The sequence below is a fragment of the Kogia breviceps genome, chromosome 17 (assembly GCF_026419965.1).
Source record: "Kogia breviceps isolate mKogBre1 chromosome 17, mKogBre1 haplotype 1, whole genome shotgun sequence".
Taxonomy (NCBI): Eukaryota; Metazoa; Chordata; class Mammalia; order Artiodactyla; family Physeteridae; genus Kogia; species Kogia breviceps.
Window position 1 is genome coordinate 27544342 of NC_081326.1, and position 21059 is coordinate 27565400.

The 21059-nt window shown below is 36.8% G+C and overlaps 1 protein-coding gene across 1 annotated transcript in view; it reads right to left on the minus strand.

Moving 5' to 3' along the window:
- CNGB3 (cyclic nucleotide gated channel subunit beta 3) overlaps positions 1 to 19690 on the minus strand; it is a 152227-nt gene extending 132537 nt beyond the window's left edge. The window contains 3 exon segments of the mRNA XM_059043566.2: positions 1747 to 1863; positions 16147 to 16228; positions 19580 to 19690. Of these exon segments, the coding sequence (XP_058899549.1) occupies positions 1747 to 1863; positions 16147 to 16228; positions 19580 to 19690 (310 nt within the window).
- Positions 19691 to 21059: the final 1369 nt, after the last annotated feature.

Sequence of the window (21059 nt, forward strand, 5' to 3'; positions counted from 1 at the left end):
AAAGCCAGAGCTTTAAACTAACTTGGGTCTACTCAGTTTGTCAATAATTCTCAAGCGACTTTGCTACCTATATTGCAGAATGAATAATCAAACATTCCAGAGAATAATCAATTCATGAGTACAAGAGTCTGAAATAGGACAGGTATGACTGGAACAGGGAGATGGGAAAACAGGGAAGGAACTGTGTGTTGGGGAAGACAAAGTAAAACAGGTGGGAAGCATACAAGTCTGTGTCAAGGAGTTTTGTGTTTTTGAGATATGACCCATTTTCTGCGTAATTGAAATGTTTGCATTTTCATATTTCAGAAGAGTGAAAGTACTATACTGGGTTAAGAAGAATACATCCTTAAAAATGTTAGTTATGGCTTCCACTTCAGTCCTTTGAAAACCTATGTATCATCCTGGTTGTTACAAAAAATTAAATATACTAAAATAAATGCTAGAAAGAGAGATCAGTTCAGAAGGTTAAGATGTTGATTAAAAGTGAGTGTATTGGTGAGAGCCAGGAAGAAGTTCCACTCAGGGATCTGAGTCTTTTGCAGTCTGATCTTGGCAGAGCTGACCTATGATTATCGGCAAACTAATTAACCTTTTTGTGCCTTGTCTGCTTATCTGTGAAGTAAAGATAACAATGACTCACTAACAGGACTGTAAATGATTAAACACCAACAGTTATGGAAATAATATAATTACTTACCCCAGTTGTGAGAGTGTAATCTTTACTTCAGAGTTAAAGTAACTTCCCTCAGCCTAAATAATATGTCAGGCTTAATTTTTGTCAAACTTTTTTTTTTGTAGGTGTGGTAGAGTGAGCTTGTGTTTATTTTCATATACAGTCAAATATATGCTTATTGAAAATGCACTCTTCTGATGCCTATTGTTCAACCTAATACACCGGGTCCTAGATTATCATGGTGACACCTATTGGCAGCACACAGTTTAATACAGTAGAGCTGCTGAGAGAGAAGTGGGAATGGGGGGTCAGGGGGAGGAAGAGGTACTTTTAACTTCTTTATAGATGACAACTCTTCTTGCCTATTAAATAAGAAGAGTACACTTATTGCAATTATATTAACTATAGTCAAGCAATTCAAATTGGATCAGCAGGCACATAAACATGTTAAGAAGTGGCCAAATGAAGGAGCTTCTCATTGGGTTTTATTGTGGATTCACTGATTCACACTGACATTGCCATCTCCTTTGTGATATTTCCAGTAATTTTGTAGGAAGTATTTATATAACTGTATTCCTTCAGTGGCAAAAAGATTATCTGCTTCTGTAATTATTCTTGGTTATCATACCACACTTTCTTTAGCAGATGAAAGGAAATAATAATCAATCTTCTGGAACAATAAAATGTTTACAGAATTGGAATAGCCATTTCTTTGTGAATTCAGAGAAGAATCATACATTCTCTTCAAGTCCTCTTTAAAAAAGTCATGCCTAGTAAATATGTAAGCTGTTTTCAAGCTGATACTAATGACTCAGACGTGTGACTACAATGTTTTTATTGGTGTGCTATGGCCTATGGCCAAATGGCTGCCTAGAGATCCTGGTTAGTGGCCATGGCAGGCTGGTAAGGAACACTGAACTGGACAGAAACAACCTTTGAGTTCCGGCCCATGTCCCTTGTGTTATGTGACTATTGTAGTTCTCCTGATCTTTGCTCAGCTAAAGTGGGGGATAGGTGTTTGAATTTTTTGAGTGCAGTATTATGTGTTTTATTGAGTTCTCACCTGACCAGGCCTTCTTTCCCAGTCCCCATTTCCTTCTGCTCTGGCTTTGTTCCAGTTGATTCTGCTGGATTTTGAGAGTCAGGGTTTGTGGTCTTGTCTTCGAGTGTATTTTTCTCACAGGTTTTATCTATGGAAAAGAAACAACATTATTAATTTTTGGCTAAATTGGGTCTTCGTTGATGTGAGCGGGCTTTCTCTAGTTGCGCAAGCGAGGGCTACTCTTCTTTGCCCTGCGCGGGCTTCTCATTGGGGTGGCTTCTCTTGTTACAGAGCACGGGCTCTAGGTACACAGGCTTCAGTAGTTGTGGCACATGGAGTTAGATGCTCCGCAGCATGTGGGATCTTCGTGGACCACGGATCGAACCCCTGTCCCCTGCATTGGCAGGAGGATTCCCAACCACGGTGCCACCAGGGAAGCCCTATATGCCACTCTTAATACAGGTATATTGGACAACATAAGTTACAGAGATGCTGCTTGTTTTTCCAGAATAGTTTTCTCAGGAACACCTCCCCTAGGATTCTTCTAAACAAAGTAAGACCTTATGCAGGAGGAGTTAACCTGCAGACACTTCACACTGCTGAAAAAAATGTGCTTAAATTTGGTGTATTGTGCAACAAAATTTTCACATGGTATATTTCTTTTTGACATTAGCAAGGCTGAGATTAATAAGAAGCCATCATTCATAAGGCATTTTTGGTCCTGCTGAAGTACAATTTATGGCTGAAACGGATGCATCATAAAATTCAGAAAAATAAAATAGGCAGGAAATGATGTCATTGACATTATTTTCAAATTTTGCATTCTAATTTTGTTTTTTGATAAAAATCTTTATTTTTCCTTTGATCGCCTTCCATTGTGACATCTTTTCTGAAGAAGCAATGCAAACTAATATGTACTAGCTTCATTTTCAGTACAAGGATTAAATGTTTTCCTTCAAACCTACGAATACAATTTCCAATTAACATAGTTTAAATTGTAATTTACCCAGAGAATAATCAATTCACTGCTAAATATTTGGATTTTAGAGAAGATTTTAATGAAAATAAATTACTTAATATAAAAAGAAAACATAGAGGGAGCAAAGAAATACAATGAACACAATTTAATCCATTATCCACAGTTTCTAATTTATTTTTAATTGGATGTACTGTGCTTAGAAAGTTGAAATGAAAGCCCAGATCATAATTCTTATTTTACTGTAGTACATTATAATTTTTAAAACTTAAGCCAACACAGTATCGAAAGTCTGGGTTTACAAAACTGATAAATCAGGGGATGATCACTTACTTTACAAAAGTTTTCACCATACAAGTCCTTTAATATGAAAATTTCTATGATCCATCTAAAAGTTTTCAATATACTGAACTTTTCAGGAACATGTTTCAAGGATAAAGTGAATCATAAAGTCAAGTCATTACTTAGCATTAAAAAATTTTATGAATAAGAAAGAATAAACCCCTGAATTTCCCAAGACAGTTTTCTTCATTTTGCATCTCTCATCTACATTTATTTTGGAATTATAATAATTTTGGCTGGAAGAGAGGAAACACACACTTTCCGTATGTCATTTTTTACTAAGAGGCTTTTGATAGAAATGAGAGAATTTTCCCTGTGTATTTGGATCAAGCTATATTTTTCCATTTCTCTTTATCCACCCCCCAATCACTTTTCAGATTTTTGACAATTGTGCCATGTATTGCTGCCTAAGAAAGTGATAGCCAAATCTTTTTCCTATATCTACAAATATTGGGGGCAATCACTGTACGATATTTTAAAGCAGAGTTCTTAACCTCTGGCCATGGATGTCCTGTACAATCATGGATTGGAGCACTTGAGTCTGTATGCTGTATATGCATTTTTTTCCACGGAGAAAATCTAGGGTTAACATGAGCTCCTCAAAGGAGTCTGACCAAAAATAAGGCTATGAGCCATTTTGTGCACATATACATTTCTAGGGACACCTGTCCCCAAAAGGATATTAGGATTGAAATAGAGCATGAAAAAATGAGTAAAAGAATTCAGCAAAAACCCCTCCTGAATAGAAAACAGGCAGAATCTGTAAAGCAGAGTATTCCTTAAGAGACTTTTAGTGACTGTTTCTTATAGAGGCAGATGAGTATAAGCTGCATCGTCCTCTTCCATCGCTCATTCAAGCCACAGCATATGTTATTACATTTGCTGTGTTACTTTTCTGCTAGTACCAATTACATGACCAATAGTTTTGCAATAGTTCTTTTCTTCCATTCTAATAAGTAATCTTTTTTATTCTCATAACATTTGGATTAAACTAACTTTAAGTAGATCTTCACACCTTGTCAGGTCTCCTCTAGACATTACCAAGCCCTTCTAAAATGATGCTCTATTATGACAAATCTAGGCTATTTTAGAAATTAATTATAGCCTAATTTGCTTTGTGGATAAGCATTTTATTATAAAATAAATCTTCTATCATAGCTTTTTAAAAAAAATCGCAATGCCTCATTTTGTTTTTTTTTTTAAAGAAATAATTTTTTCTCAAATAATTACCTGCCATACACCAATATTGGCTGAAAGTTCTGAGAATGGGCGTTTGAAGACATTATTAAGGCATCTGAGTTAACTTTGGTGAGATTATTTAGCACAGCGAAGGCAGCTGCCAGTGGATAAACACAGGAGAAAAGGCTCACATAACCAAACTGCAGGAGTAACTCCAAGTAATCATCGAAGGTGCCCAAGTAAGTTCCCATTTTCTTTTCCAGAACGACCTGTTCATATAATGCAGCATCGATGTCTGCCTTTAAAGCCTGCACCTTCCTCTTCACCTGCACATGCTGCTTCTTTTGGAACCAGTAAGAAAGAAGAGATTCTACAATTTGGTTAAGGATCTGGGAGGTAATCAGGAGAGTAGCCAAGCTCTGACGCAAAAGCTTCATATTCCTCAGGACAAAGGCAATGTAGAAGAGTGAGGCAAAGCAATTTAAAAAGTTGAACTTTCAGAGTTAGGTGATTCTGGTAGGCAGATTCCAATCTGTGATTCTCCTATGAAGTTAAAAACTCCCATGAAGATGAGAAACCAGTTATTTCTATTCTTGGATTCAAGGCAGAACAACTTGAAAAAATACCCATGAGGACTTAAAACAAAAGGATCTCTGTCAACTATAGTCAGTATGGGTGTCTTTTAAACCATGCAGCATGTTATTTGTTTGTGGGAACAGATGGTCAGATTGTTTGCATCATGAAAGAGAAATCTAAAATACATGGCAAATCTTGCTTTGGCATCTGGGTAAAGTTTTGTGAACTGCGCATGGTACTTCCCAGCTTCACACATGGACAGCAGGATTCCCTTTTTTGCAGCTGCCCAAATGAATAGAATACGTTTTTCTGCCAACTGTGCTCTTTGCACATTGTGTAGCAATTGCCAGATCACATCAGTGCACTTGGTCAAATTCTGCTCTGGAATGTGTGCCCGTGGCAGATATCAAAGTGTTCCGATACGGTTGCTTTTATTGAATGTGCAAGAGTGAGTACTGAGTTTGCTATCCACACACCTGGCTGATTCTGTCTCCAGCCTGGCAGCATCTCACTCTGGGCCTCTGTAATACACTTTCAGACTGTTTGACCCCCTGGTACTGCACATGGTGGAGGCCTGCCCAGGTGTGAAACACATGCTTTCCTCTTTAAGAGAGGAAATAATTGATACAGAAAGCCATTAACCTTCCACATTTTATCAGTGGCACTAAATAATTGCTGGAAAAGGAGGGATTCAAAGAAAGAAATTAATTTGGGAATAAGGTTGTTAATTAGGCATTGGTTCAGTTGGCCCTTTTTTGGATGAATGTAAAAAGAAGACCTAAAAATGCTTTCACTGGTTGGCATACCTCGTGCAGGTGATGATATCACTTAGTTAAATTTCTAATTCTTAAAACACCAAATACATTGTGGGCTCTGTCTCAAAAACAAATCTCCTCTTATTAGACACCAACAATACCTGAGTGCTAGATGTTAGATGAATTAATAAAGAATAAGTCTGAGTACTTTGATTAGAAGCATAAATGATACTATTATTTTCATCTTAATGAATGAACATTTGGAGTTATAAAAATGAATAACACAGTTTTAAGAAGTGTATGATTAATGATTATTTTCTGGCACCCAAGATTGTATTTTTGACTCAGCTTGTGATTAATTTTGTAGTTGCTAGAATACCTGTTTTCTTAGAATTTTAATTACAGCACCTTGATCACACTTGAAATTTTATTACATCTTTGTAGATTGTCAAATGACATGGAGGAAGTTGACAAATATTGTAGCAGTGCATACACAATGGAATCTGATGGAGTGCCTTAAATGCCATAGCATAGAAAAATGGAGTACTTTATATTAAGAAGTGCTCATGCAATCTATAAAAATCTAGAAGGAATCAGAGTAGGTGAGAGTTCTGGAAACCATCCTATTAGAAGAATGGTTGAGGAACTTATATTCTTTAGCTAGGGTATTGAAGACTAACTAGTGACCTAGCAGTTATTTCCAATTCTTTGAAGGGCTGTTACATAGACAGGAAAATAAAATTATTTCATGTATTCCAGAAGGCAGAAGAGGGATCCATGAATGGGATTTACAAAACAGAAAAACAAACAAAACTCCAAACGTTCTAACAACTCAACTTGTCTAACAGTGAAACATACATTTTTGTGAGGCAGCGAAAACCCCATTGCCAGAGGTGCACAGGCAGAAGCCTGTGCCAAGAGAGCTAGGATGGGATCCTTGAACCTAGTCAGAGGTTAGAGTTCCTCCAGGCAGCCTTAACATGCTAGAAAGTCCTGAAGGAATTTTTACATTTAGGCAGATTTTGCTTTAAGGTACATCATCACAAGTAAAGAAATGAATAACTGCAAAGCAAAAAGAATACAGATCCATCCAAGGTAGATTTGGTACTGTGTCAGGATCAAGGAATCCTGTCCTCTCTCAATGGCATGCTTGGTTTCAGAGACCTTTTGTTGGGATTAATTCATCTAGAAAATGCATTTTACGTACAGGTATTAAGGAATGTGGTGAGTTACTGGTGTTGGGTACCGAAGAGAGAGCTCTAATCCTAACATCACTAATTCTCTGGGTGACTCTGGATAAGTCGCTTTTCTATAACAGTTTCCTCATCCATAAAATGAGGAATACTTTTGTCATGGGGATTTCTGTGAGGATTAGATAAAGACTCCGTTCGAGAAAAATGCAATATAAATACAAAGTGTTCCACCAGCCAGACTAAGGTAAATTAAAATGATCTTTTTTTCAAAAAATATACATTAACTCCTTCAGGTCTACACAGCATTGATGTATGTGGGGCATACAGGAACTTCTATTTACTTAAGAGTTCCAGGGATCAGGAAAGCAGAATACGATTTCCCACAAATCAGATATATTCTTTAGCAGAATGAAGCCTAAAAGCACAGAGTTTGATGTAATTGAATTACGCGAATATATTTCAATCATGCAAACTGCAACAAAAATGGCATTTTATCCAAAAACAAAAAGAAAAGAAAAAAAGCGAAAACACCCACTTTGGTTAGAGTCTCAAGTTTTTAGTTTAAAAAATAAGTGGACACTGAGGTATTTTATCGTAGTCTCCTCTTCTGTTTGATATTTAAAACAGTGTATGATTTATCTGCCTAACTTCTCCTTTTAGCTGATACTGCTCTCTCCATCTCTGCTGTATCACATGCAGGAATGGTTCCTGATTATGCACACAGCTGGGCACCTGGCCTGAAGAAGGTAGCGATCCATGCTGGCTGGTGGCCGATATATATGGTCACCATGAAAGCTCTGCCCCGTGGGAACGATGGTTGTTATCTAAGTCAGGTAGACTGCTCTCTCTGGAATATGGCCTGGGAAAAGAGTAGATGGAAAGAGAGCAGTCCAGAGTAGATATATAGAGAGAAACACAACAGTCTTGAGAAACGAAGCCATGTTGACTGTGAACAAGAGTCAGAGACAGTAATTAGCTCCTATGGCTGCTTCCATCCGCTGAACATTTTTTCAGTTCCAGTTATCCACAAGTTTTCTTACGATGAGCCCTTGCCACCCAAGGTGCCCTGATTATGCCTATGTCTCTTGCCAACTCAGCATGGTTGGGAATTTTCTTCATCGTTTCAAACTGTAAAGCTCATGTTACTTATCTTTTTTCTAGACTAAGTTTTCAGAAATTTCACATGCCAAGTTTATTCATTTCTCATTTCTTTTGTTCATCATCACATTAGGTATTAGTTTTGAATGAATATTTCTTAGAGTTCTATAATTCTAATTGTATACTGTATAAGACTTTCTTTTGAGATGAAGCAGAGAAACATGCTTGAGTAATTTTGATAAAAAGTTTCATTCTTTTTTTTTGTTGTTGACGTAGTTTCTATATTCCCACCTTAACCCTTGGCTGATGAATAGGACCAATAGTCACAGAGTGGACTATACTGCTAAAATTAGCCATAGTAATTCCTCTCATGCCTGCCAGTCAAGCTGTTGGCTTTTACATCGGGAAGCCTTTACTGATAATTGTAAATTAAATTTCAGTAGATAGTCTGCCCATTTTCCTATTCCACATAAGACAAGCTAAGTTGAATAAGTTAATTGTTACTACCAAGGACTAAAGAGTGGTGTCTTGTTTAAACAAGCTAGGATTTTCCCTCCTTTTTTCTGTCTCTATTTTAAAAAATAATATAATTTATTTTTTAGAGCAGTTTTAGCTCTAGAGCAGTTTTTGTTTGTTTGTTTGTTTTTTAGCTCTCTGGATGTCTGTTCAAACTAAGAGTTGGCTGAGATGCAGGCTAAGTCAATTTGGATAGATGGTGGGGGACTGGCAAGGCCTGGGATGCCTCTGCAGACCTGGAACTGTGCTGAACCTGGCACGCTGGGATCTTGGCTGTGGAGAACTCTTTGGCTCAGAAGGTGCAGGGAGGACCCCACACTTGTAGTCTGTTTGCAGCACAAAGTCTGGGCTGGAGAGCATGACTGGAGAAGAAGGGAAAACTAAGAGGATAACGAAAAACATCTTGCCGAGGGCTGTCGATGTCCACAGGTTTCAACTACATGGAGTACCTACATGTGGTTGGTTAGAGGCTACAGAATGGTAGTATGGGCTAAATTTGACAAGAATTCAGTTTTCTTTCAATGATGTAAAATAAGGGAATATTTAAAAATTAAAAAGTCAACGTTTAAAAACTGGGAAATTTCAAGTTAAGATTTGTATTTGCAGTCTCTCTAGACTGAAGATGAAATGTCTGGCAGCACTTAACCCTCTTCCCCACATGGCAGCGACTGGTAGGAGCCAAGTGACCTCTGGCTTTTTAGACAGGGCATACATGATCCTCGGTTAAGCTATCTGACTTCTATCAACATTGGAATTTAATAACCTCGATGCTAAATGCTTTATGTATATTAATTAAATTCATACCCACAACCTAATGATGACAGTATTATCCTTATTTTATACACGAGCAAGCTAAGAGTCAGAGATGTTAAATATCTTGATGGACTAAGGTCACGCAAAACTAGTTAAGTAGCAGAGTAATAATTTGAATTCAGGGGTGTCAAACTGTTTTTTCTAGTACAAAATACTGCCTTTAGTATTAATTGTATGATTGTTTGGACTGAAAATTTCATTTTCTTAACTGTGACTTTGAAAGTATGGAGTATTTTAAAGCCATATATGTTCGTTTTCTATTTCTGTAGCAAATTACCACAAATTTAATGGCTTAAAGCAACACAGATTTATTCACTTACAGTTCTGTAAGTCAGAAGTCTAAGACAGGCTGCATTCTTTCTGGAGGCTTTAGGAGAGAATCTGTTTCCTCATCTTTTCCAGCTTGTAGAGGCTGCCTGCATTCCTTAGTTCATGGTCCCTTCCCCCATCTTCAGAATGCATCAATCCAACCTCTGCTTCCATCATCCCATCTCCTTCTTCTGCCTTTGGCCCTTTTGCCTTCTTCTTATAAAGACCCTTTGACTACATTGAGGCCCCCTGGATAACTCAGAATAATCTTACCATCTCGAGATCTTTACTATAATCACATCAACATTTTTTTTCCATGTAAGGTAACAAATTCATAGGTTTGGGGAGTTGGGGTATGGATTATTGAGCTTACCAAGCCATACTAGTTATGGGCACTAACTTTGATCCACTTCCATACAAATAGAGTCATTTTACGGCATCATAAATCACTAGGTAAGTCATTTACATATCCTATGCTGGTACCAAAACATTAATTTAAAGAAACATTTAATGTAATATAAGTGAAGTGGAAGCCTAAGAAAGATGATTGTAATCAAAAGAGGACTTTAGTAAGTTATCTTTATTTGAATCAAAAATATGTTGCATTCTTCATTTCTATGGCAGATATAAATTAAACCAGGCTTTGCAGAAGATAAGAGATCTATAATCAGAAATCAACATCTGCAGATATTATGACATTGCACCTGCATGTTTTGAAGTGAAGAAGAACACAGAAATACCAACCATATATAAGACGCTATATTTAAGCAGTAATAATTTTGCTTTTTCAAAACAAAATATCTCAAATATAACTGTTATTCCTATTAAAGTTTCTGAAGACATGCTAAGTCTACAAATTTAAATGAAACTATTTTTTTTCCTTCCCACTCAAATAGCTCCTCTATTAAATGAAGTTTCCACGAAAGAGCTTTTATTACCAGCCAGGAAAAATTAAGATTACAAACACACTTTGAATAGAGTGTAACAAGAATAAGAATAAACTTGTAATCCCAAAGATGTGATTCTTGGTTTCATGCCATCAAGGTTGTATTTTTATGTGAGAAGTACAGATTTTATACTTTATAATCACTATTATAAAATAACTCATAATATTAAAATCTCATCAAAAAAGTAAAGTATTAGGAATGAACCTGACCAAGGAGGTGAAAGACTTATACGCTGAGAACTATAAAACATTGATAAATGAAATTGAAAGTGATTTAAAGAAATGGAAAGATATACCATCCTCTTGGATTGGAACAATTAACATTGTTAAAATGGCCATATTACCCAAAACAACCTACAGATTTAGTGTGATCCCTATCAAATTATCCATGATATTTTTTCACAGAACTAGAACAAATAATCCTAAAATTTATATGGAACCATAAAAGACCCAGAACTGCCAAGCAATCTTGAGGAAAAAGAACAAAGCAGGAGGCATAACCCTCCCAGACTTTAGACAATACTACAAAGCGACAGTAATCAAAACAGTGTGGTATTGGTACAAAAACAGACATATGAATCAATGGAACAGAAGAGAGCCCAGAAATAAACCCACACACCTACAATCAATTAATCTTCCACAAAGGAGACAAGAATATACACTGGAGAAAAGACAGTCTCTTCAGCAAGTAATATTGGGAAAGTTGGACAGCTGCATGTAAATCAGTGAAGTTAGAACATACCATCACACCATGCACAAAAATAAACTCAACATGTCTTAAAGAGTTAAATATAGACACAACACCATAAAACTCCTAGAATAGAACATAGGCAAAACATTCTCTGACAAAAATCATACCAATGTTTTCTTAGGTCAGGCTCCCAAGACAATAGAAAGAAAAACAAAAATAAACAAATGGAACCAAATCAAACTTTTATACAGCAAAGAAAACCATAAACAAAACAAAAAGACAACCTACAAGACTGGGAGAAAATACTTGGAAACAATGTGACTGACAAGGGCTTAATTTCAAAAATATACAAACAGCTCATATAACACAATAATGAAAAAACAAACAACCCAATCAAAAAATGGGCAGAAGACCTAAATAGACATTTCACCAAAGAAGGCATACAGATAGCCAATAGGCACACAGAAAGATGCTCAACATTGTTAATTATTAGAGAAATGCAAATCAAAACTACAATGAGGTATCACCTCACACCAGTTAGAATGGCCACCATTAAAAAGTCTACAAATAACAAATTCTGGAGAGGGTGTAGAGAAAAGGGAACCCTCCTACACTGTTGGTGGGAATGTAAATTGATGAAGCCACTATGGAGACCAGTATGGAAGTTCCTTAAAAAACTAAAAATAGAATGTCCATATGATCCAGAAATTCTGGAAATAATGAAAACACTAATTCAAAAAGATACATGCACACCCTAATGTTCACAGCAGCACTATTAACAGTAGCCAAGACATGGAAACAACCTAAATGTCTACCTACGGATGAATGGACAAAGAAGATGTGGTATATATACACAATGGAATACAGCTCAGCCATAAAAAAGAATGAAATAATGCCATTTGCAGCAACATGGAGGGACCTAGAGATTACCATACTAAGTGAAGTAAGTCAGAAAGAGAAAGACAAATACTGTATGATATCACTTATATGTAGAATCTAAAATATGACATAAATAAACTTACTTACAAAACAGAAACAGACTTACAGACGTAGAAAACAAACTTATGGTTACCAAAAGGGTAAAGGGCTGTGGGAGGGATAAATTAGGTGTTTGGGATTAGCAGATATAAAGTACTGTATATAAGATAGATATATAACAAGGTCCTACTGTATAGCACAGGGAACTATATTCAATATCCTGTGATAAACCATAATGGAAAAGAATATGAAATATTCTTTATTTTTGTTTGTTTGTTTGTGGTATGCAGGCCCCTCACTGTTGTGGCCTGTCCCGCTGCGGAGCACAGGCTCCAGACGCACAGGCTCAGTGGCCATGGCTCATGGGCCCAGCCGCTCCGCGGCATGTGGCATCTTCCCGGACTGGGGCACGAACCTGTGTCCCCTGCATTGGCAGGCGGATTCTCAACAACTGCGCCACCAGGGAAGCCCTATTCTTTATTTTTGTATATATATGTATAACTATCACTTTTCTGTACACCAGCAACTAACACAATATTGTATATCAACTATACATCAATAAAAAAATTAAAATAACAAAATAAAACAGAATTATAGTTTGAATTATCTTGACAATTTTGTGATTTTTTCTTCCTTTGGATATGCAGATTTGATTTCTACTGTAGGGTGTTTCTCTTTTCCTCGATACCTCCATTTGTTAACAAACAGTTCATTGTATGCAATGAAAATTCTTATATGATCTACAGAAGAACCTTCTACTCCTTTTGAAAAATTTGAAGATTAAATAATGCTGTTGATAAAAAGATGTCAAGAGCTGGAGAGGGTGTGGAGAAAAGGGAACCCTCCTACACTGTTTGTGGGAATGTCAGTTGGTACAGCCACTGTGCAAAACAGTATGGAGATTCCTCAGCAAACTAAAAATAGAATTACCATTTGATTCAGCAATCCCACTCCTGGGCATATATCCAGACAAAACTATAATTCAAAAATATATATGCACCCCTATGTTTATAGCATTATTCACAATAGCCAAGACATGAAAAAAACCTAAATGTCCATCGACAGATGAATGGATAAGGAAGATGTGGTACATATATACAATGGAATACTACTCAGCCATAAAAAGAACGAAATAATGCCATTTACAGCAGCATGGAGGGACCTACACATTATCATACTAAGTGAAGTAAGTCAGAAAGAGAAAGACAAGTACCATAGGATATCACTTATATGTGGAATCTAAAGTATGACACAAATGAGCCTATCTATGAAACAGAAACAGAATCAGGGACGTAGAGAATAGACTGGTGGTTGCCAAGGGGGAGGGAATGGGAGAGGGATGGACTGGGAGTTTGGGATTAGCAGATGCAAACTGGTATATAAAGAATGGATAAACAAGGTCCTACTGTATAGCACAGGGAACTATATTCAACATCTTATAAACCATAAAGGAAAATAATATGAAAAAGAATATATATATATATGTATAACTGAGTCACTTTGCTGTACAGCAGTAATTAACACAACATTGTAAATCAACTATACTTCAATAAAAAAAAGAGAAAGATACAACAGGAATCAGAGACTACAAGTATAGATAGCTATTTCAAGCAGTCTTACTCTAAAGGAGAATATGGGAATGAGGCAATAGCCAAAGAGGATGTGGAATCAAGAGAGGTGTCTTTTGGTTGATGTTTTGCTTTTGTTGAGGTGGGAGGGAAAAAATGTCAAGAACACATTTTTTAATTATATCCTCTTGGTATAGGAGTCTTACTATCTGTGGAAGTAATGTATGTGTGTGAACTTTTATCAGAAATGGAGCCTTTATGATTATTAAATGCTTCTCTTTCAGTGATACATCATTGTAAACATTTTAAATCAGAAAATCTAACAATTGAAGAGCCTAGCTTTAGTAATCAGTTAGGATGTAATATTAAACTGCATTCATGTTGAAAAACATTGCAGAACATTTATCTTTTTTTTCTTTCTCCTCATGTAAGTAAATGATGACTGTTTGGAAGACACTATTTTGCTGTCTTCTTGGCTGAGATGAAAATGCTAAAGAAAGTGAAAAAAAACAGCTGATCTCTATAGACACAGTAAGTATTCTCTACATTCTAATCAGAACAATAAAAACCTAGATCTGTACTTCCAAATAAATAAATAAAATCAAGAAAACTAAAGTGAATTTTCTTCCCTTGTTTGTTTTTTTTTGTTTGTTTTTTTGTTTTTTGCAGTACGCAGGCCTCTCACTGCTGTGGTCTCTCCTGTTGTGGAGCACAGGCTCCAGACATGCAAGCTTAGCAGCCATGGCTCACGGGCCCAGCCGCTCCACGTCATGTGGGATCCTCCTGGACCGGGGCACGAACACTCGTCCCCTGCATCGGCAGGCGGACTCTCAACCACTGCGCCACCAGGGAAGCCCATCTTCCCTTGTTTTTTAAAATATATTGTTGAAAGCAGATAGAGAGGAGATCATGAAAATAGAAATATGAATTATTTACAAAACTAGATCTATATCTTTATAATGTTACCCTCCAAACTGGGAACATATTATTTTCCTCCAGTTATTCAAGATTATTCTACATTTCTCTGTTAAACTGTTATTTTCTTCACATAGGTTCTTTGTTTTTCTTTTAAATAAGAGCAGTCAAGTATAATGACAATGGGACCATTTCTTCAGTATTTGATTGTGGGGATATTCCTATAGAGGAATTTGTTTACTTACAACCTTCCTTGTGATTTGCTTCTTTATTTACAATCTTGCTTGTAATTTTTACGTGTTTCTTATTTTTCCTCCTTAGAGATAGAAATTCTGGCTAGCGAAAATTCAATTGTGCTTCAGCCCCAAAATTTGTTCTAGTAAAAATTATCATACATTTACCTTTGTTTAATAGATGAAAAGCAAAAACATTTACTCTAGTTTTGTAACAATAATTGTATGTTTTCATTATTTAACAGTAGCATATTCTGTTCTAGTGTTTCTTCTATAATTTTTATGTTTTCTTGGTGATAATGTAGTGTTAATACTCAGGAGAAATAAGAGAGGAGCTGGTAATAGATTTCATTAGATCTTACCAAGTCAGATGAAGTAATTTAGATTTTGTCCTGCAGGCAATATTGAGGCACTTAAGGCTCTTTAGAAGAGACTAACAGAGACATGAGATCAAAATGATGATTAATGGAAAGTAATCTGCTAATACTGTTGGGGCTGGATGAAAAGGGGAGAGATTGGGTGAAAGAGTACTAATCAGAAGAGATCACTTAGAGCCTGGGAGTCATGTAGGCATGAGTTACTAATAAGGATGGTATTAGTGGTGGAATTGGAAAGGAATGAAGTGGGTTTGAGGGCCATTATGAATGGAGATTTGGTGACTAATTTCCTTTATAAGGCAGCCTAGATAGAGGAATAAAACATGAATTAGGTTTTGAGAGTCTGAAAAAATAATAGAACCAGGAATAGAAATCAATCAGGAGAGGGAGCTTATTTTAAGGGGAAGATAAGGAATTAAATTTGGGGCATGCTTTCTTTAGGATGGCAGCAGAATATATAGGTATATTTGTCCAGTGGTTACTTGGAAAATATTGGACAGGGTCTTAAAAAAGAAATTGGTCTGATATGAATTTGGAATCATCAATGTAGAAGTGAATGTGGTAGGCTTAGGAGTAGATAAGATTTCTAATGGAGTTTCAAGGGAGAAGAGAACAGAACCTTTAAACATGTATAACCCATATCTATTTTAATGTTTTTATAATACTTACCTGAAATTTCATTGTTCACTATACACTTATGTTAACACAAATTTGGCCCATATTCTTTACCACTGTATCTCCAACCCACAGAACAGGGCCTGGCACGTGGTAGGTGACAAAAAAGCATCTATTGAATAAGTGACTGAATAAGAAATAATTTTTGTAAATATCCATATCTTCAAATAATCTCAGGTGTGACCCTACATAATTTTCCTAGTCACGGAGGGGTGTTTCATCAGACGATACATTTCAGAGAAATATACATTTTACTTTTTAGGTTTTTCTTCTGAAGACTTGGGTTCTTACCTTGAATGTTGGTGTCTGACTCTTCAGCTGAAACTGGGGGCATCTTGGTTTTGAGAGATTTGTTTTCATTTTTGTTTTCTCCCTTTGAGAAAAAAATAGAGATAGTACATGTGATTTTACATAAAATGAAGTTGAATGTAAAATATGAGTTTTTCATTCCATTATCAAGCCAGTCATTAAAATTGATCATTTATTTATGATATACTAAAAATGATAATTCTTGCACTTAAATGAATGTCCTTGGCTCTATTATTGAATAATCAACTTCAACCTCCACAGTTTGTTGACCACGGTCTGTTTTTTCACTGTGGTTGCTGCATCTCCCAGGCACATGTTTTTCCCAGTTCTGGTTCTCACTTCCGACAGCCAGAGCATTGGTCCCAGTCTAGGTCTTTAGAGGTAGAATGTAAAATGATGGAAAGAAGAAAGTACCTTGGTGTCTTTACTCATAGCTCTCTTCTTTTTACATTCCATGATTTCATTTGCCTCTACCTCATCATTTATCTTAACATTTAAGCTTTCCTTTGAAATGTAAGCATATCTCACTGGATGTGGCCAGTGTATACCTGAAGATTTTCCAATGGGGACAGAGTAAAATAAGTTATAAGGTTAGAGCATAGGAAGTTTGGCTCCCAAGCTGCTCACAGTCTCATGGGGGGAACAAACACACACCAATGCAACTGACACGAAATGTTATCGGTGATGACACAATGTTTGTAGATGCTAGAGGTGGGGCATAAAGGGGAGTGGTCAGTTCTTCTGGAGTTGAAGGGAAAGGAAGGACACTATTAAAAAGGAAATGACTCCTGAATTTACAAATCAAGATGAGATTTTTGTTTTCCAGATGGACAAGGCATGGAAAATATTCCAGGCAGAGGATGTATGTTTAGCAAAAGCCTAAGGTGTATGTAGGTGAAGGGAGACTACCGAAGTGCTTGGAAGGGAAAAAGGGTGAGAAGATGAAGCTAGTGAAGTAGGAAGGGATTTTGAGAGTCTTTTAAGCCTTGATGTGGAGTTTGACATTATTTTTAGACACTGTATATCAGAAACATTTTAAACTGGAAAGAAAATTAATCAGATGATTTAATTTAAGACTCATATGTGTTAGGCAAGGCAGCTATTATTATTCTTATATTATTGAATAGGAAAGTTATTAAGTGGCTAGAAAAGTATGGATCCCTGGATAGATTATGAAGTAGTGATAAAGCCTTCTGACTTCAATCAAATACTTTTACATCATGTTATTCAGAAACATTTCCATCATAGTTTTATGTGTACATAAATGTAGTTTTATGTGAATAGTGTCTTATTCTGGAGTATGAGAGAGAATTTGTACTAGTCTGAGTTTGCAGTTTTTGATTTCATGGTTATTGACAAATTTTAATTACATATGATATTTTGGTTTGAGAATTAACTATTTAAATGACACTTAAAATACAATGTAAATTGATTTATTCATTCATAGATTTTTTTATAGGACTCAAATACTCTATTTGTATTTCAGGAACATGTTGTTTAAATGTCATTTTAGGGACTTCCCTGGCGGCGCATTGGTTGAGAATCCGCCTGCCGATGCAGGGGACACGGTTTCGTGTCCCGGTCTAGGAAGATTCCACATGCCGCGGAGCGGCTGGGCCCATGAGCCATGGCCGCTGAGCCTGCGCGTCCGGAGCCTGTGCTCCACAACGGGAGAGGCCACAACAGTGAGAGGCCCGCGTACCACATATACACACACACACAGAAGTCATTTTAAAAGGTTATATTCTATAGATGAAAATAGGGTTTTAACTTTGTGTCATTTTTAACATTTAGCATATATTTGAAACTGGAGAAAAACTATTTTTCTTTTACCAAAATGTTACTGGAAAGAGTAGTTGCAAATAATTCCCCAATATGACTTTTTTTTTTGCGGTACGCGGGCCTCTCACTGCTGTGGCCTCTCCCGCTGTGGAGCACAGGTTCCGGACGCGCAGGCTCAGCGGCCATGGCTCACGGGCCCAGCCGCTCCGCGGCATGTGGAATCTTCCTGGACCGGGGCACCAGCCCATGTCCCCTGCATCAGCAGGCGGACTCTCAACCACTGCGCCACGAGGGAAGCCCTGTATTAGCTATTTTTATGTGCTCTGTGGGAAAATAATCATGATGGTAAGTTGGCATACATCACTGTAATGACTTTCCCAGAGAAAAACACAGGGCTGATTGAAGGGAAATACCCAGCTCAACATTTGTGATATTCTATAAGTTTTTAAACATATAAATAACTTTCAAAGTCTGAGATTATTTATTTTGACACAAGTATTAGAAAAGTCATGGGCACTCTCATAAAGAACATTCTCCACTTCTTTCCACTGCAAAAACAGTCAATGTTAATCAGAAAAAGAAGGCAAATTTTCTAGGGCCAACATTAGGTAATCTTGGTATTTTTTATACTCTAGGCTCATTTAAACCTGAATCATTAGACCATGCTATGCTAGTCCCTGAGGTAACTTCCTGTTTGTATTTGACATCTCTCATCCAGTTCTCTTAGATGTGAAAATAATTCTTGCTCTAAAAATCTTACATAGTGCTTTTAGGTAAATCTAGTGAGCAATTCATGAAAATTGTTCTATAAATAGCTGTAAGTGAATATTGATCATATAATTACCATTTGGACAAATCTGTCATAAGAACACAAATTATTAATAATGATGAAGATAATAATTACCACTTAGGAATTCCCTACTATATGTTTTATCTATACTGTCTCTAGTTTGTATACCAAGGCTACAAAGCAGGTATCATCCTAATTTTATAGATGAACAGACTTAGAACTTGTGAAAATATTTGTCCAGAGCAGGGTTCCTCCACTTTGGCAATATTAAAAGTTTGAACTGGATAATTCTATGTTGTAAAGGGCTCTCCTGTTCATTCTAGGACATTTAACAGCATTTCTGGCCTTTCCCCTTTAGATGCCAGTAACTTCCCTACCCCTGGGCTGTGACAACCAAAAATATCTTCAGATGTTGCTGATTGTCCTGAGTGCAAAATACTCCCTATTGAGAACTCCTCATCTAGAGAAATTACTGTTAAAATGAAGTTTCCTAAGACCAGGATGTTTGACATTCTCTGTTGGAACTAGATCATATAACCAGTTTAATATTTGAGAAATGATTTCATTTTGGATGATGGTAGAAGTGAAAATCAGCAAGGAGAAGTCTTACTTTGCTTTTCCAAATCATAATAGGGTCTTCTAAACATTTATTATTTCATTCTAAAGCCAATATATGCAGTATGTATAAAATGATAGGGATAAACCCCAAAGACAAACAGTCCATGACCCAGATGGTAGCAGGTAAAACTGCAGAGAAATCACACATCATAGTGTTTATTAAAATCCCTCCCCAGACAAGAAATGATGAGAATCAAGACTGATTTAGGGACGTGGGAAGCGTACCTGTCTCGTGGGTTGCTGTGACTCACTGCTTGGATCAGAACCTTGTTTATTCTCATCGCTCCCTTCACTAGGCTTCACCTTGTTGAATCTTATTGTCAGCGATTTAAACATCTTTAAGGTGATTCTGAAAAATTCTGTTTTTATGACTCTGTGTCTCGAGGTAGAGAAATGTACTTTGTTTTTCATTTTATTAGTAGACCAGCCAATTAGTTGCTTAATCAGGATTTCGTTCTGGTTAATTCCTAGAGGCAACTCTCTAGCTAGTCAGGGCTTTGGCTTAAAAGCAGCAAATTACTTCTGCTTGGATGATTTGAATTCTGTTTATGAACTTTAGAGAGTCAAAATACCCCTGTGAATAATTTATAAGTGAGAATTAAACAAAACTTCATTGTTGATTTAAATTGTTTAAATGTGATATCATTTCCCATTGGTTTGTTTATTTTTCTTTCTTTCTAATTACCCACCCCACCTATCTCTTCTATCTAAATTTTGTCAAAGTAATACATGCAAATGATTGAAAAAACAAAATGTGCATAAAGGCTTATAATATAAAGCAACTCTCTCCAAAGTCCTCACATGTAGTTCTGCACTGTGAAGTAAATACTTTTTCCTTTTTCTGTTCTTCTGGTGATTCTTTTTTTTTTTATTATTAGTATTTTACTATTTGATTAGATTAATGATGTTCTTGGAAAATATAGTGAAAAATGAGACATAATGCTTCACATTCCCAATAGCCTAAACATCCACCTCAGATGCATAATGATGATTACATTAGAATTAAGCAGAGAGAGTGTATTAGTTTGCTAGGGCTGCCATAACAAAGTACCACAGACTGGGTGACTTAAACAACATGAATTTATACTGGAGGCTAGATGTCTGATATCAAGATGTCAGCAAAGGTAGTTTCTTCTGAGAGCTGTGTGTAAAGGAGCAGTTTCTCTTCTTGGCTTGTAGATGGTCTGCTTCTTCCTGTGTCTTCACAGTGTCTTTACTCTGTTCATGTTTGTGCCCAAATTTCCTCTTCTTGTAAGCACACCAGTTATATTAGATTAAGGCCCACCTCAGTGACCTTGTTTTAACCTACCTCTTTAAAGACTCTATCTCCAAATAAGGTCACATTTTGAGGTAGGAGGATCAGAACTTCAACGTGAATTATTATTTTTTTTTTTTGCGGTACGTGGGTCTCTCACTGCTGTGGCCTCTCCCGTTGCGGAGCACAGGCTCCTGGAGCACAGGCTCCGGATGCGCAGGCTCAGCGGCCATGGCTCACGGGCCCAGCCGCTCCGCGACATGTGGGATCTTCCTGGACGCGGGCACAAACCCGTGTCCCCTGCATCGGCAGGCAGACTCCCAACCACTGCGCCACCAGGGAAGCCCCAACGTTTATCTTTGAGGACATACTATTCAGCCCATAGCAGAGAAACAGTATGTTTGATGAATATCACTTTGAGGAAATGTAATTCATTGCTCAGAAGCAATT